This window comes from Choloepus didactylus, chromosome 23 (assembly GCF_015220235.1).
Source record: "Choloepus didactylus isolate mChoDid1 chromosome 23, mChoDid1.pri, whole genome shotgun sequence".
NCBI lineage: Eukaryota > Metazoa > Chordata > Mammalia > Pilosa > Megalonychidae > Choloepus > Choloepus didactylus.
The window spans coordinates 1,811,600-1,829,779 of NC_051329.1; the positions used below are offsets into that span (position 1 = coordinate 1,811,600).

The 18,180-nt window shown below is 57.6% G+C and overlaps 1 protein-coding gene across 1 annotated transcript in view; it reads right to left on the minus strand.

The window, feature by feature from the left end:
- Window positions 1-18,180, minus strand: part of ADGRD1 (adhesion G protein-coupled receptor D1) — a 168,973-nt gene that overhangs the window by 35,825 nt on the left and 114,968 nt on the right. Inside the window, exons 17-18 of the mRNA XM_037817221.1 lie at window positions 16,024-16,097; window positions 12,901-13,024 (exon numbers count right to left, since the gene is read on the minus strand). Of these exons, the coding sequence (XP_037673149.1) occupies window positions 12,901-13,024; window positions 16,024-16,097 (198 nt within the window). The remainder of the gene's footprint in view (window positions 1-12,900; window positions 13,025-16,023; window positions 16,098-18,180) is intronic.

Here is an 18,180-nt window from a genome sequence, read left to right on the forward strand (position 1 = left end):
GTGCCTCTTTGCAACCGCCCCCCCAGACTGCTCCAAAATGGCGAACTTCCTCCTTCTTCTTCTACTGAGGGGAGGAAGTGCTCTAGTGATGACGTCAGCCCTAAGCCGGGCCGGAAACCGCATGCGCTTTACCCCGCCCTTTCACAGGGCGGAGCTAGTCCGCCATCTTATGCCTTAGGCCCCGCCCTTTCACAGGGCGGAGCTAGTCCGCCATCTTATGCCTTAGGCCCCGCCCTTTCACAGGGCGGAGCTAGTCCGCCATCTTATGCCTTAGGCCCCGCCCTTTCACAGGGCGGAGCTAGTCCGCCATCTTATGCCTTAGGCCCCGCCCTTTCACAGGGCGGAGCTAGTCCGCCATCTTATGCCTTAGGCCCCGCCCTTTCACAGGGCGGAGCTAGTCCGCCATCTTATGCCTTAGGCCCTGCCCTTTCACAGGGCGGAGCTAGTCCGCCATCTTATGCCTTAGGCCCCGCCCTTTCACAGGGCGGAGCTAGTCCGCCATCTTATGCCTTAGGCCCTGCCCTTTCACAGGGCGGAGCTAGCCCGCCATCTTACGCCTTAGCCACGCCTACCGTGCCGCCATCTTGCGACGCTTGGGGCCTCCCACTTCCGCCTCCCCCTTCGACAAGCTCCTCCTCGGAGCCGCTACCGGCAGCTGCCGCCGCCTCTGGGGCAGTGCTTACCACGCAGCCCCCCCAATAATGTGCGCCACTGCTCGTTTAACACCTCCAGCGCCCGTTCCTCTGCAGTGGGATACTGAGGAACCTATATGGGTAGAGCAGTGGCCCCTTCCCACGCACAAATTAGTTGCACTCCAAGCCCTTGTCCAAGAACAATTGGACGCAAGCCACATAGAACCTTCTACTAGTCCCTATAATTCGCCAGTGTTTGTTATTCATAAAAAAGCCACAGGGAAATTTAGGCTCCTCAATGATCTGCGGGAGATCAATACGCATATTCTTCCCGTGGGTTCCCCGCAGCCTGGCCTCCCCCATCCGGTGGCCATCCCGGCCCACTATCATGTAGCCACCATTGACATCAAAGACTGTTTCTTTTCCATCCCGCTACATGAGCGAGACCGCCCGCGCTTTGCCTTTACAGTCCCCGTCCCCAATCACGCGGGCGCGGCTAGCAGATACCAATGGAAAGTCCTCCCTCAAGGGATGCGTAACAGTCCGGCCATCTGCCAAATGTATGTTAATCACGCAGTGGCCCCCCTGTGCAGTCGGGGTTACTGCTTCTAGGGGGAGTGGCGGCCGGTAGCCGAGCCCTCAGCTCTCGGGGCTGCTTAAAGGGTACCGGCGGCGGGGGCTCTTTCCCGGAGGCGAGGGCGAGGCGGAGGACGTGGCCAAGGTCCTCGGCGAGAGGCGTGCAAGGTGTGGAGGGCAGCGATAAGGACAAAAAACACTCTTCATCCAGTAGGAGTATGCGCCAAAGAGAGTTATTCAGGGGTGATTACAGGTTATATAGGCTGGTAAGAGGGGCAGGGCTGGAAAGGAGGTGAAGTAGCCTAAAATGGCAATATTGAAGGGAGAGGGGCTAGGATTGGTTCTGAGAGGACGCAGGAGCCGTTGCAGCGGGCGGGGGTTGTTCTGGCCACGGTGCATGCGCACTGGCGGTGGCAGAAGTGGCCTTGGCACAAGGGAGTATGTGGGTAAGATAAGGAAGTGGGGAAAGGGCAGTTGGGAGAAAGGCGGTTTCCTCCGGCAAGCCTCCCCTGCCAGTGGCATTTTGGGTGAGGAAAAGGGAGCTGCCTTGACCTCGCTCCTCAGGCTCGGGGGGGCTGCAGAGGGCACTCACGCCCGTACCTACTACCCTCCCCAGGGGGTGATCAGGTCCCCTGGCCCAGGCCTGGTAAGTCGAGGCACAAGCTCAGTCCCCGCACCCCTGCGAAAGCGGGCCATGCTCATCCATTACATGGATGACATCTTGGTGGCCTCTGAGGACGCCGAGACGCTTCCTCTAATCCTTAAAGACCTCACCGCTAATTTAGCTGACCTCGGCCTCACGGTTCAGCCCGATAAAGTTCAAATTGTGCCACCATTAGCCTTCTTAAAGTTTAGTATTAATAAAACCATTGCCCCGTCCGCTCCCCAGCTGGACATACCGGATCGGGTCACTATCACTGAGCTCCAACAGCTCTGTGGCCAGATCAATTGGCTCCGCTCTGCATTGCCGATCACCACAGCACAGCTACAACCACTCTTTATGCTGCTGAGTGTCCCTGAAGCCCCACTGCTAGCAATCTCCCGGCGCATTAAGCTCACCCAGGAGGCAAAGGAAGCCATTGCCGCCATTAACAAGGCACTCGCCGCCTGCTGTCTCAACAGGTTCAGCACTAGAGAGGGCAATCTTATAGCACTCATCCTTCCTACGCCCGGCACACCCATGGGCTGCCTGTGGCAGGAAGGCCCTCTGCTTTGGGTGTACCCTGCTAAAAGCCGGCTTAGGAAAATTTGCCCCGCAGTGCGGCTCTGGATCAGCCTAGCTTCAGATCTAGTCACCCTGGCTGTTCATGTATTTGGAGAGCCGCCGGGAAAAATTGTTTGGCCCCTGGACGCAGGCCAAACCCGCCTGCTCATACGTGATAACCCGGACATGCAAATCCTCTTAGAAGGATTTCAGGGAGAATTCAGCTGCCACTATCCTAGCCATCGACTGTTACAGGGGCTCGCCAAGCTTCCCTTCCGCAGCCCCTTCCATCCTTTCCCCTCCTCTGCACCCATCCCGGGTGCCACTACCGTCTTCACTGACGCCTCCAAAACCCGTTTCGCCTTCCTCTCTTATTCTCAGGACCACCCAAAACCCCGCCTATTCAGCTATATCAACCTTCATTCAGTCCAAGTGGGGGAAATTCTGGCGGTGTCATACGCGCTAAACGCCCACTGTAACCACCCAGTAAACATTTTCACTGACAGCCTCTACACTTATCAGGTCTGCCGAGTCCTCGCGTTTTCCACCTTTTTCCCGGGAGACTCGGCCATTGATAAAGCACTTTCTAACCTCAGAAGCATCCTGGAGCATCGACAGAATCCTTGGTTCATTAGCCACATTCGTAGTCACTCAGGCCTTCCGGGGCCCCTGGCTAATGGCAATAGTATAGTAGACCAAGCGGTCTCAGCTCAGAATACCCAAGCTATGCTAACCCACACGGCAGCCCCTCCGGGGGATGCTGTTAACCAGGCCAAGTTATTGCATTCCAGGTTTCACTTTTCGGCTACGTCGTTGCATCATCTATGTGGCCTCCCCCTAGATACCTGTAAACATCTTGTCCGCAATTGTGCAACTTGTGCGCCCTTTGCGCCGCTTGGCCCCCTGCAACCTCAGGGAGTCAACCCACGAGGCCTAAAACCCAATTCTAGATGGATGTAACTCACGTTCCATCCTTTAAACGCCTCAAATATGTGCATGTAATAATTGACACCTTCTCGGCCATGTGTTATGCAGTCCCCCTTGCCAGGGACCTAAAAACTGACAATGGGCCTGCCTATCGCAGTGCCTCCTTTGCGGCCTTTCTTCAGTTATATAACATCACCCATCATTTCGGCATCCCCTATAATCCTCAGGGGCAAGCCATTGTGGAAGCAGTCCACCGCCGCTTCAAAACACAAATTGAAAAAGAAAGGGCAATGCTCCCCCAGGCAACTCCAGGGGACCTTATCATAGCAGCCCTTATTCACCTTAATCTACTCACATTCAATAAAGAAGGGCTTTCGCCCCTACATAAACATTGGGGGCCCTCGTATAGGCCCACCCAGGCCCCGATGGTTTACTGGAAGGACCCAGAGAATAATGCCTGGAAGGGTCCCTCCCCACTCCTCGCCCAGGGGCGCGGGTTTGCTTGTGTTTTCCCAGATGATGCAGCACAACCAATCTGGATCCCAGGAAGGGCAATCCGGCCCGCCACCAGCAACCACGCGTCTAACGAGACGAGAACGCCGTCGTCTCTGCAACCTGGTGCACCAGATGACAACAGTACACCTGGGCCTGGACCCCAGTCCAAGTGAATTCCTCCAACTCCAATCTTACCTCCTCTTGTTGGCTTTGCCTCTCCACCTCCTTCCCCCTGTATGAGCCAGTTGCCTCCAACCTCTCCTTTTCAGAAAACACAGAGGACAGCCCCTTGAAATGCAATTGGAATACCTCTGCCGTCCCCCTAACCTTTCATTCAGTCTCCTTTACAGGAAAGTGCATCCACCCTCGCTCAAGTAACTCTCCCAACCTCACAGCTTGTGCCAACTACTCATCTCCCAGCAGCTCTGCCAAATTTCTTATTCCTCACAACTCCTCCCAATGGCTCTGCTCCTCTACAGGACTTACCCCCTGCCTTAATGTGCAAACCCTCAATACAACTAATGAAACTTGCCTCCTAATTGTCCTTATCCCTAGGGTCCTATACCACAGCGAGGAAGACTTCTTCCTCCGCCTGGAAAGAACTGCAGCTCCTGCCCCTCTGCAAAAGCGAGAGCCCATCACCGCCCTCACGATTGCCTCCCTCCTAGGTCTTGCAGGCGCTGGCACCGAAATCGCTGCATTAGCCAGTCAAGGCTCCGCCCTAACTCACCTCCGGGCGGCCATTGACGAGGACATTCATCACCTACAAAACGCTATTTCCCATCTTAAAAATTCTGTTAACTCCCTCTCTGAGGTCGTGCTCCAAAACCGCCGAGGTCTCGACCTTCTTCTCCTCAAAGAAGGAGGCCTTTGCGCCGCCCTAGGAGAAGAATGCTGTGTTTATGCCAATTCCACAGGTCTCGCCGAAGACAGCCTAAAGAAAGTCCGAGAGGGACTAGAACAGCGCAAAAGGGACCGTGAAGCTGCCAACTATTGGTCCCACATCTTTACCTCCCTTCTCCCTTACCTCCTCCCCCTCATAGGCCCCCTACTAATAATTATTCTAGCTCTCACCCTAGGACCCTGGGTTATCCGCAGACTTCGCCAACTTGCTAAAAGCCAGGCCAATACCAATGCTGTCCTCTCATCATTTGTGCAAGTCCAGTATCAACAACTTGCCTCCACTGAAGAAGCTAACCCTCCGCAGCGTCAACACCCTCGTCCATCCCGCAAGCAGCGAGGCCCTTGTCGAGCGCCCGGGCACCACACCAACGTCAAGCTCCAACCTCGCTGAGCCACCGTCAACCCCTTTTCCCCTCCCCGGCCTCCCCCTTCCCTCATCCCTTAGCGGGCCTCTCCGGTAAGCTTCTTCCTTCAATTAGAACAGAAGGGGGAAATGCGGGACACTGATTACGTGCTTTAACTTGGCGGGCCTGGGCCAGGGGACCGGATCCGCCCCTGGGGAGGGTGGTGGGCACGGGCGACAGCGCCCTCCACAGCCCCCCAGGCCTGGGAAAGTGAGGCCGGAGGCAGGCCCCATTTCCTCACCCAAAATACCAATGTTAGGGGAGGCTTGCCGGAGGGAACCGCCTTTTCCCCACCCCCTTATCTTGCCCGGACACTCCCCGTTGCCAGAGCAACTCCCCCACCGCCAGTGCGCATACACTGTTGCCAGACACCGTTGCCAGAGCAACTCCCGCCCCTTTTCAAACAACCTCCGTGCCCTCTTAGAACCAATCCTAACCTCCGCACCCTCTCAGAACCAATCCTAGCCTTTATCCCCTCAGCATTGACTTGTAACAACCCCCACCCTCTATGCCAGCCTATATAACCTGTGCTCACCCCTAATAAACGCTCTTGGCTTCTTCACCCTCAAAGAACCGTGTCCTGCCTGTTCCTTCTCGCCGCCCTCCACACCTTGCACGCCTCCGCCGGGGACCGGGCCCAATCCCCCGCCTCGCCCTCGCCTCCGGGAAAGAGCCCCCGCCGCCGGTACCCTCCGAGCAACGCTGAGAGCCGAGGGTTCAGCAACCGGCCGCCCCCCCCCCCAGACAAATCAACTGCGACCGCAGGGCCACACCCTGGGCAGCTGTGGGCCCTTGGGACCTCAAGCTGCCCCTCAAGACCCCTCTCTGCCCAAGGGACCTCAGCATCCCAGGCTCGTGAGTGCTCGGCTTTCCTGCAGAGTGGGGGGGACGTGACAAGCAGAGTGCAGGACACCAAGGGACCCAGGGGACCCGAGGCCCCAAATGGCTTCAAGGGGGTGCAGACGGATGCACGTGAGCTGTCTGTGGCCAGCGGCCCTGCTCCTGGGGCATCTCTGAGGTGCAGACCCAGAAAGGCAAGAAGGAAAGGCTGTGGGCTTTAGCCACAGAATAAACCAGGTCAGAACCCCAGCTCTGGCACTGTGACCCTCAGGCTCTTCATCTGTGAAACAGCGTAACAATCCCTGCCATGTGCAACTGCAGAAAACACCAGCACAAGGGCCAGCACAGAGCACTCTCAGTAAATGGTGGCCCTAAGTGTCAATGAAAATTTACAAATGTGTCCAGCCTGAGCGGCCCGCTTCCAGGGAGAGAATTTCTCCTGCACACACACTCACAAATGAAGACAAACATGGATGCACACGGACACCATTGGCTGTGGTGGCAGAAAACTGAAATTCTCCAAACACCGATCCATAGACATAGACCATAGTGCTCAAGATGAATGAGATGGATCAATATATACCGACATGGGACAACCTCCAGGACACAAGACATGTTTTAAATAGCCAGAAATGGCTTTTATGCTGTGCTGCCCTTTGTTTTTTTAAAGGAAAAAGAGAGGGCTGTGCATTCCGAATGCCTCCAAAATGACAGGCAAGCTCCTTGCAGGGGCTGCAAAGACAAAAAGTAGGTGGGAACAGGTGATGGTTTCCCTCCCCAAATGCAAACACCGCCTCCCCAGAGGAGACCTGGAGAAAGGCCGGCCCCATCCCAGGGCTCCCCGCACCCTGCCTTTGCCACCCAGCCCAGAAGCTCCCACGGGCTCCGGCACTTTCCCAGAGACAATCTCAGGGGTCTCCTCTCCTGCTTCCAAGACTATAAAGGCACCCGGAATGCTTGTGAAAACAAACACCCAAGCGCTTCACCAGGGATCAACTGCAGAGCCCCTGGGGCCCCTCAGAGGTGCACGGACCCCCTTGTGAGGGCAGCCGCCTGTCCCCCTGCACTGGATCCCCCGGGGAAGCCTCCAGAGCCTCAGCCAGGGCACTGCAGAGCCACTCACCCACCCCGGAGCAGATGCTGGAATCAGGGACGCGAGGTCCATGGTCCCTCCACAGCAATGGAGACTGGTCAGAGGGAGGAGAAGTGTGGCCATGGGAATCCTGACCCCACTGTGAGACTGCGTCTGACAGCCCTGGACAGCGCGGGTCCGGCAGGACGGGGCCACCCTCCCAGGAATGTGGGGCTCGGCCTCTCACCTCACTTCGGGCCTCTTCCCAAGCCCGGGGCCTCCCTGCATGCTGGGGTGGCCCAGCGAGACAGGGGGGCTCAGGCGGCCACCCTGCTCCCTGCTGCCCCCACCCCACTCCTCACTCCTGACTCCCAGGCCCCCAAGGACCCCCCCCTCCCCAAAGCTGCCCCGACAAATCCCTCCTCTGTGTCTGCAGCCTGCCCGTGCTGGCAAAGGAGACGCAGGGTCCAGGGGTCACGGGGTGGAGGTGGCCCCTTGGCCAGCCAGGTCACTGGGTGCCCTCAAGGGTGGATGATGTCACCGCAGCCTCACCCCTCGTGGGACATCTGACCCCTGCCCAGGCCTGCAGGAGCAGCGGCTGCCAAGGCCCAGCCAACAGTTTCCAGCCAGGAGCGGAAGCTCAGTTGGTCAGAGCGTCTAGACTTGTTCAAAAAGGAATGAGAAATCCAAATTTTAGATAATACATCTGGACTTGCACTGTCGACTACCTGTTAACATTTATTTAAGCGTCTGAGGGCCCGACAAGACATGCCCACCCAGTGCGGGCAGTCCCAGTGACCTGCCTCTTGCCTGTGCCTCACTGCCCCCCCCCCCAGGCCTCCTCTTCTGGCTTGATGGGAAAGAGGGGTCCGTCCAGGCCACCCGGGGGGAGCTGGACTGGGGCAGGGCCTGTGCAGGCAGGGGCTGCCTCTGGCTCCGGAAGCTTCTCCGTCTGGAGAAGGCACCTGGTGTTTCTGCCTCTTGGGAGCCAAGTCTCCTGCAGATTCCCCGGGGCTCCACCCTTCCCCATCAGGCACAGTCCTGGGGGCCATCATCAGCCTGCAGGGCCGTCCCCCAGAATGCAACTCCTGAGTGGGAGGCCCAGGGGCCGGGAATGAGGGGCACTACCTTGTCCAGGGCCGTCCTGCCCCTTCACAGCCATCCTGCAAACCCTTTGCTAAGTCGGCCACAGAGGCCTAGACCCTGGGCAGACGAGGACCTCGCCTGCAGCAATGGCCCAAGCCAAGGGCCCACCTGCCCACACCCTGTCCAGCCAAGGGCCTTGCCCCAGCTCACCCAACCCTGGCCAGGCGCGTCAGGGTCCTGGGGGGCTGGCGTGCACCAGCACCCAGGGGCAGCCTGACCTTTGGGCCCGCAGATGCTTCTTGAGCTTCTGTTCCATGCCAGGCCCTCCGCTACGGGCTCAGGAGTGACTGAGAGAGCTCTCGAGCCCCAGGCGCCTGCGACAGACTCTGGGCAGCTGGCTGCTTAGGTCACGTACTTCACATGGTTTCCACACATGCGCACAAGGGATTCTAGAACGCACTGCGGTGCTCTAAGTCCAGTGCCCCCCCGACACGTGTGCTGACAGCCTCTGTGCACCCGCTATGCCTTCGTGATGACCACATGCTGACGGGAGTCCACATACGTGAACCCAGCGTACAAGCGAATGCACGCATAGGGGATTCAACATTTTTATTAAAATGTGATATGTATACATTACCCTACATCCTGCTCTTCCCTGCTGACTACCCCTTGGACACGTCTCCTAGCCAGCTGACATAACTACAATTCCTTCTGGGACAGTCCCGTGGTATTTCCTGGCAGGTCCGTGTCCCACATGGAGCTGCACAGACTTCCTCGGTGTGGCTGCACCAGAGCCCACGCTCCGTCATCTCCGCTCCAGGCAGCTTCGTCACGAGCTCCCCCCCGTCCCCTGGCTCCTTGTTTTTGCGTGTGGCACGGATTCTCGTGGTGGACTGAGGTGACCGGCTCCACTGCTGGGTTCTGGTTCTGGTGACTCACTTTTCCATCTTACATCAATAGCCTAGTGTTTTGATCACAGGCACTTCACAGTAAATTCTAACAAACGGAAGTCTCTCCTCTCTACTCTTCCTTTTTACTTTTCTTGGCTATTCTTAGAACTTACTGTTGCAAATCAGCTTTAGAATTATTTTACCCAATTAAAGAAAATAACTTGTTGGGATTCCTACTGAATTTGCATTACTTTTAAAGCCCCAGGAGCTGCCCATGTCTGGCAGAGCAGTGATGGCCTGGGCCCAGGGCCCCAGGGTGAGCTCTCTGTTTGAAGGACACGGAGTTCCTGGGAATTAGGAGCCCCAAGAGATGCAGGCGTGTTTCTGCAATTCACATTTGAAATAAATGCTCTATCTAAGCTGCTGTTGGCAGCAGATAAATTGGTACATCTCCAGAGACCAAGGTAGCAATGCCTCTCAAAATCAAAATGCCTGAACCCTTGCTCACCAATTCGCGTCCCAGGAATTTACTGTAGAGAAGTATACAAAAGAGTGTGCACAACTGGACTATTAGAAATAGCCAAATTCTGGGAGCTCTTTCAGGGCCCATCAGCAGGTGACAGGTAAATGCCCCCATCACAGCTGGGAAAAGGACGGGAGAGCCGGGCAGTCAACTGTCAGGCAGAGGGTTGAGCGGAAGGAGGAGGCAGGGCGCTGCCCACGGTGTGCCAGCATCTGCATAAACGTACTGGTGCGTGTGTGTGGACAGGACAGGATGTTCTGGAAGGAGACGTGGGAAACTGGCATCAGGCCTGGTCTCAAGGGACCACAGTTAGGAAACTAGGAGTGGGCAGAGGTAAAAGGTACTTTTCACTCTGTGTTCTTTTTACAGCCTGGTTTTGACAAACAAAATAGAGAAAGAAAGAGAAAGGTGGGTAGATAGATAGACAGGTTAGAATAGCTGGCTAGATAGCTCGTTAGCTAGATGATACGTAGATAAATGGAGGGATGGATAGATGATAATTGATAGGTACGTAGATAGATGACAGGTAAACAGACAAATGGACAGATGGATTCATAGATAGATGGATGGCAGGTGGATGGATGGATGGATGGATAGATGATAGATGAAAGATGACTGACAGATAAATGGATGGATGGATAGATTGATAATAGATGATTGGTAGATAGATGACAGATAATAGAAGGATGATAGTTGGGTGGATGGATGGATAGACTGGGTGAGAGAGGGAGGGGACAGGAAAGAATATGATGAAATGAAGTAAGCACGAGCCCCCTTCAGGCTGGCTGTCATCCCTGCATGTGGCAGGGATGTGCACGCAGAGCACATCTCTCCACTGGCAGACACATGGTGGCTCAGGCTGTGACAACCACTTCACCTGCACATCCCTCCAACTAAATTCTAACGTCCTGAGCTCTGCCAGCCAAGCCCAAGCAGACAGTCCACTCTCCTGCATTCGCTGTGCACGCCGGAACTTGGCAGCGCACCTTGTACATAGTCAATACCAATAAAGCACTGACTCACAAGTTAATTAATTAGTCAACATCCCTATGGAAATACGGGATAAAACTAGGTGAGGCAGTGCTTTCCCAGTGTGGTACACTCTAAGCAAGTAACGGACAGACAGGATTTTGATTATTATTTTACAGTCATTGTGTCAATTTTAATCTAACACCCCACTGATTGCAAGTTGCACTATTATTTTACATTTTCAAAGGGCACAAGGAAGAAAAACTAAGAAGAAAGAAAACTGCTGCCAACTAAATTATGACTCACCATCAATAATAAATTGCATCTGAATGTCAGTGACAGTGAGTGTGATAAAATATACAATCTTAGGAACCAGGAAATGAGCTTGATCACAGTCATTTTCAATTTATGACAAGTGTGTCTATTTTTCTGTTTATCATAATGCTGCACCTTTTCTATAAAAATCACATATTTATTGTAAACAAGTGAGGCTATTCAAAGAAAACCACTCAAATCCCTTCTAATACAGAGACGGAATCTCCACAAAGGGCCCGCTTGCGTAGGAGGAAGAGGTCTCCAGAATGAGCCCCCAGGAGAAGCCAGGTGAGGAGAGAAGTCAGGAAAGACCCCCAGAGAGAGGGGGTGGGTGGGTCGGAACTCCTGGGGCCAAGACCAGGCTCCGTAGAGAACCCTGGAGAGCTCAGCATCAGGGAAGCAGGAGCACTTGAGGGTGTTTGTTAATTCCCTACATGTGGCACAGATTTGGTGTCAACCTGTGAGCTCTGCCCTAATGTTCTGAATGCTCATGAAAATGTTCATTTTTAGCATGGATAATTTTAAACCATTTTCACATCGACCCTCCTGGCAGTGAATAGACGTGTTTTGCTCCCACGAAGACACCCACTGACTGCTTCCATCTGGCCTCACCCACGTGGAGGGGTGACAGGTTTGGAGTGGGCCTATTTAATCACAAACGCTCTGTGACTCTGTATTTTTAACTCCCTGAGTTGAGCCTCTGCTGCAAACACACAACCACAGCTCCCTGCTCTGTTTAAGGACCGTCTCGCATTCACCCTTCCGGGAAATCCACCCAGAGTGGCAGGCGGAAGACAGATGTGTCTTTAACTGGCAGTGTGTGAAGGACCCAGCATCAAGGTCATCCAGGGTCAAGGTCATCTGGGGTCAAGGTCACCAGCTTGAGCGTTGGGGCTGTGGAGAGCAGGGTTCAAACCCAGGCTCTGTCCCCAGCGCCCGTGGGACCGTGGTGACGCCCTGAGACCCCGGGCTCAGCAGCCCTCTGTAAACCGCCGTCCTCGAGGCCAGGCCCTCCCCTCCCCGAGGACAAGGGTGTCCTGTGCTCCCAGTGCAGCCGGCCCTGCCCTCGGCCTGCGGGGCCCGCTCAGTGGAGGGTGTGAGGCCAAGCTGGAGCGCACAAACCCTGCCCGAGGACCGCCCTGGGAACACCCTCTGGATCTCCAGGAGGAGCTGGAGACCCCGAGTCTCACTAACATTTTCCAATTTCAAAACAGCACGGGATGGGACGAAGCATGTCTGGAGGCGCCTGGCTTCCCAGGGGCTGCCCCAGCTCCCCCCAGATCTCCCCACTCCATGTACTGGGAGCCCTGGAGGTGCGTCGTGGGGCCCGGGACTGGGAACAGCAGGTGACACCCTAGCCTGGGCACCTGCACCTGGCAGAGCCCGTGTCCCTGGACAAGCCGTGCTCGTCAAAAGCCACAGGGATCCACCTCGGGTACTCAGGGCCGCCCTGAAGCCCAGCGGGTGAGAAGCACTTCCTATACAGAGAAACCCGAGCAGGAGGGGGCTCCTGGCACACAGACCACGGCCTCCCCACTCCGTGGTCTGAAGCTCTGAGGAGCAGCCAAGGACCCCCGACAGAAGAGAGGAGGAGCTGGGGGCCCCGTCAGGGCTGCTCATGGGGACAGGGGTGAGACCTCCTGGCCCCTCGCCCCACAGTTCCCCTCTCGGGGCAGAAGCCCTGGGACACTGTGGCCTCGGCAGCCGTGCCCTGCTCACACCTGCATGCTGCTGCGGTCACAGCCGAGGACTGCACACGCCCCGCCACACCCCCACCCAGCACAGGGCAGCCCCAGGCAGGCCGTGGGGGAAATGCTGGCCTGCTGCCCCTGACCCCTGCGAGGGAGCCAGACTCTGCCTCGCGCTGCCCCGAAATCCCCAGCAACGACTCTGCTGCCCCCAAGTCACCAGGAAGTAGGGGCAATGCCCCTTCATCGCTCAGTCCCTGTGACCAGGGCAGGCCCCTGCCTGGCCAGCTGTGGCACCTGACCCCTGTCCGCCCGTAGCCCCAGGTCTCCAGAGCCCCTCCTCGGAGTCGGGGACCCGCGCGGGACCGGCTCTCACCTCCAGCGGGACCACCTGCATCAGGATGGCGAAGTTGGTGAGGTGGGTGCAGCGGCACACCGAGTAGCTCAGGTTCCCCTCCACGAGGGCACAGCCCTGGTTCGACCAGACGCCTCCTCTGGAGCTGGGGGGCAGGGGTGGGGGGTCAGCGGGAGGCCATGCCCACCCAGGGCAGGGGCACCCTCCAGCCCACAGGCAGTGAGTGCGGAGACGCCCGGCCCACCTGCCACAGGGAGGTGCAGGGAAAGCAGCCCTGCCCGCGCCCCTCCCAGGCTGGCAGGGGTGGAAGGTGGGATGGTGCCATGGGAACAGGGACCCCCGGCTGGGAGGGGACACAGAGCAAATGCTTTGGCACCTTCACTTGGGAAAGCAACTAGACAACATGAAATAAGCATTTGAAGGCATGTGTCCTACAACCCAGCAATTCCGCTCCTGGAAAACCTCTGCAATATGTGCATGTGTCCAAGAACATTTATCAAACAATGGATAATACGTAAAGAAAATTTAAAATGACCTCAGTGTCCAACTGGTGGGATATGAATAAACAAAATATAAATGCAATGTTTATAATGTTATATATAAATCCTATATGCCAATTGCCACGTCATATAAACCATCTGCTCTGTATATGTACACACTACATCCACTGTTTTAGAAAGAATGCCTTTGATCACTGAGCATCAACCTGGGTAAAAAGGAAAAGCACAGGGTGGTGAAATGATGCAAGGAGCAAGAAACAAAACAATACCACAGATTGTCTATGGACATAAATATAAATTATATTTAAATTATCGGGGAAATGCACACAAAACTCCCCAGAGCAGTGACCTCCGGAGTGAGGGGAAGAGAGAGGACAAGTGGTAAAGGTCAAAGGGGACCCTTTTTTTACTATTACATTTAACTTTTAGAAGAATAGTCGACTGTGAAGTCTCATAGCCTGAGCCTGAGCAGGCGCCCAGGAGCACACCCACCCGCAGTCAGCCGTGGGGGATGCTCACGGCGAGAACACGGGGGGCTGGAACTCCTCCGCATCTTCTCTGGAATTCCAAATTCCCCCGAGAGAATTTTAAATAGCTCTTCCCAGAAATGGTGGCCTTGGGTCACCAGGCAGACAGGTGGCCTCGGGGAGGTGCTGGGAGGCTGAGGGAGTGGAAGGCTGCGGCCGACCTCCCAGGCAGCACCTCACAGGCGAGCCTGGCCGTGCCCTGGGCAGGTGAGACGGACTCGCCCTTCCCCACCCCTCCGTGCCAGGGAGCGAAGCAAGAGCATCTTCCTGAGACTCAGTGGATAAGCAGGTCCCCCCGAGGACGTGGGGGGCCAGGGCTGAGTGGTAGCAGCCCCTGAGCTGGTGGTGGAGAATGGAGGTGGCCGGCTCCCGGGGGCAGGGCAGCACAGCAGGGCAGCTCCCACCTGCGGGCTCCCACCTGCGGGCTCCCACCTGCGGGCTCCCACCTGAGGGCTCCCTCCTGCGGGCTCCCACCTGCGGGCTCCCACCTGCGGGCTCCCACCTGCGGGCTCCCACCTGCGGGCTCCCACCTGAGGGCTCCCACCTGCGGGCTCCCACCTGCGGGCTCCCACCTGAGGGCTCCCACCTGCGGGCTCCCACCTGCGGGCTCCCACCTGAGGGCTCCCTCCTGCGGGCTCCCACCTGCGGGCTCCCTCCTGCGGGCTCCCACCTGCGGGCTCCCACCTGCGGGCTCCCACCTGCGGGCTCCCACCTGAGGGCTCCCACCTGCGGGCTCCCACCTGAGGGCTCCCTCCTGCGGGCTCCCACCTGCGGGCTCCCACCTGAGGGCTCCCACCTGAGGGCTCCCACCTGAGGGCTCCCTCCTGAGGGCTCCCACCTGCGGGCTCCCACCTGCGGGCTCCCACCTGCGGGCTCCCAGGAGCAAAGCCCCGGGTGAGGTGCAGAGCGGAGGGGCCTCGAAGACCACAGGGGCTCCATGTCCTCCCCCAACCCTTTTGGTCTAATTCTCCCAGGACAAGTTCGAGCTGTTGGAAGAAGCACACGCATGTATATGCAGGCATGTATATGTGCCTACACAGGCACACGTGCATATGTGTGTATACATGCATACATGTATAACCATGTATTGTATTCTGTGTATGTGTGCATATATGCAGGTGTGTGTATGTATGTGGGTATACATGGACATATGCATGTATGCGTATACATGGACATATACATATGTTTATGTGTGCATATACATATGTGTGTGCATGCATGTATATGCGCATAAATATAGATGTGTGTTGGCATGTACATACGTATAGATACATATATGTGTGGCGGTGTGTGCATATGTACACATGTAGATATATGTACATGCATGTGCGCATGTTTCTGCACACAGGTGGATGTGTGCCTCTGTGTGTGCATAAATGTAGGCGTGTATGCATGTGTGTATATGCTCATATAAAGATGTATGCACATGCACGCACCTGGGTACATGTGTGTACATGCATGCATATGTGCTCACAGGGGGATCTGCATGGATGTGTCTGCAGGAGAGTGTGTCTCCTGCAGCTGTCGATGCTCTACTTGGCAGGTGAGGCCTGGAAGTGGGCAGGGCTTGAAGGAGACAAGCCTGCATGTCGGGGGGAAAGACTGCAGGTGGGTCTCCTTTCTCCAAAAATGCTGGGGGATCTAAGGCCGCAGACGCTGCATTTCCCAGCCAGAGACTGGGGAGCCCCCACCCAGCACAGCCCTTCCACGTGGGGGTCATGCTCCCTCAAGTCACTGTGCCAGGGGGCTGGACAGGCACTCCACCCTCAACTGTGCGCACAGCCTTGCAGCCGGGAGGGCTGCCCCTCAGCAGAGAAGCACAGACACGGCATGTGTGAAGCGGGCACAAAGATGCACACGGCGCCCTCCCAGACCGCACACTGCACACGCAGCCCCCACAGCAACGCAGAGGAGGCCTTGCTCCCGGCACCTCCCGGGACTTGTCCTGTGTCCTGGGTGCTTCCCGCCCCTCTGGACAAGGCCCCATCTGTCTGCAAACATGGGGCCCATGGGCACAGCCGGCACGGGCCTGGCCCCCGAGCTGCCTGGCCCTACCACCCTTCCCTTCTTGCCTCCTGGTCCGTGCCCAGGGAGCCCCCACCCCCGCAGGCCCATACCTGAAGTCCAGGAAGGCGCAGTAGAGGAAGACCCGGTTGGTCTCGTTGGTGGCCTCCAGGTACTGGCGCGGAGTCTGAAACAGAGGAACACGTGTGCTTTGTGACACGGCCAACCCCAAGTCCCGAAGTGTGTGGACAGGCCGCACTGCCCAGGGTGGCGGGATGCCAGGCACTGATGGTCCCTCCACACGCCTTCTGCGAGGGCCTCTGCTAGGGTGTTAGCCCACAACCCCCACAGCCCTCCCACCCCTTCCCTCATTTTACTCCTTCCAGGCTTGATATATTTGCTGACTTGCTGGCTGATCTCTAGAACGTGCCCATGGGGCAGGTGGGCCTTTGTCTTGGGGGCTGTGGCACCCCTAGAGCAGGGCCAGCACGTGGCAGGCACCTACAGAATGAACCAAAGAACAGATGAGCAGCGAGATCAGTGGGACGACACCGTTGCCAGGGCTGCATCTCCCCCAGCCTTCTCCATGAAGAGGGTTCCAGAAGCCTAGTCCCGGGAGCTTTCCCTCTGCTGGCTCCGCCAACTGTGCAGCTGCTAAGCTGAGATGCAGCACCAAGACCCCTCCAGGAGCCATTGCCGGAAAGCCTGGGAAGCCACAGCCCCAGCAGGAGGCCAGTGCTGCTCAAAGGAGGCTCTGCCCGGGTAGATGGGATCTGTCAATTCCCAGTAGATCCAGTCAAGCACCTCCGGCCCATTCTTGAAGGGGCAGATCGTTGTCCCTCCTTACTGGACCGGGGCCTGTCCCTCCTCTTGAGGTTGCCCCCAGCCCTAACAATCCACCCTCCCTGAAGGCCATCCTGCCCCTTCCCTCCGCGCCTCTTACTGCACGGCCACCCCAGGCACCAGGTCAGGGCCTGCTGCTCCCTCGGGCCCGCACCCCCAAGCCCACTGCAGAAATCAAAGGGCTCGGCCATCACCTCTGGATGTTAGAATCGTGCCTAATGGCTCCTAGGGGCACGGTGCAACGACATTAATGCCGTTTACTGTTTGGGCAAAGAGGGCTCTTTACTCACTGTGCCTCCCCCGGAATGTTAGGATTATTTTAACGCAGCCTCTTAAAGCTGTCGGCACCTGGCAGCACACAGCCCAGGGCTGGAACATCCTCCCCGGGCACAGCAGGGGCCCCCAGCACCCACATCCCCTTCCGGGCTGCCCAGCACCTCCTGCCACCGCCTGCTTCACAGCGTCTGAGACATCCCCACGTGCCTGGTTGTCCCCTCCGCCCCCTGTAAGGACAGAGGCTTCCTGGAGAGGCCCCGGGGCCCAGGGCCCTGCCCCGTGCGGGAGACAGGCATGGTCGGCGGCAGGAACAAGCGTGCAGAGGTCGGGCGCACACGGGTCAACACGCCCCCCGCCGTCGGAGGGGAGCCCTGCGGGGACGCGCACACAGACAGCCTCGGCCACGCGCGTGGTGCGGGCGCAGGGACGGGGGCCTTGGAGCGGGGTGCAGCTCGAAGGGCGTCTCGAGCCTCTGAGGACTCAGCAGTGGGGACTGAGGGGAGGGGACCGAGAGCTCGGAGACATTTCTGCGGAGAGGCAGGGCCGAGCTGAGAGGCCTCTGGAAATCCCGACTCTAGCGCCACATACAAATCACTCTTCAAAGGAAACTTGGAAGGCAGCTCCGACCCCAGGAGGCGGCCCTGCGTGTGTGGCCTGGGGGACGGAGGGCCAGCCCTTCACCCTGCTCCCGGCCAGGACTGCGCCCACAGAGCTGGGCCCCCCGCCCTGCTCCCCAGAGGCTCGGCCTTCCAGGCTGCGCGTTCACACAGCAGGATGCCGCAGTGGGCCTGACTTGGGCGCGTTTTTAACACTGGGGCGAGCATCGCTGGAGGAACAGCAGGGGGCCCAAACCACGGCAGCTGGTCCCCCAAGCGGTCGGGGAGCAGGACCCAGGGGTGCCCTTGCAGAGTGTCCGCCCAGGCCGGGGAAGGCAGCACCACCCTCGGCTCCCATGGGGGTGGAGGTGGAGGCTGGTTTCCAGGGAGCCCAGCGGGGACACTGACTGGAGTTCAGGAACGTGCCCCCAGGAGCTGAGACTCACTCAGCCAAGGGAACAGGAGGAGCCAAAGGGCTCAAGGATGATCTATGGTCAGCGGGGGCCACAGGGGCTCCTTCTGGAGGTCCTTTTTGGGGTCCGCCACAGGCCATGA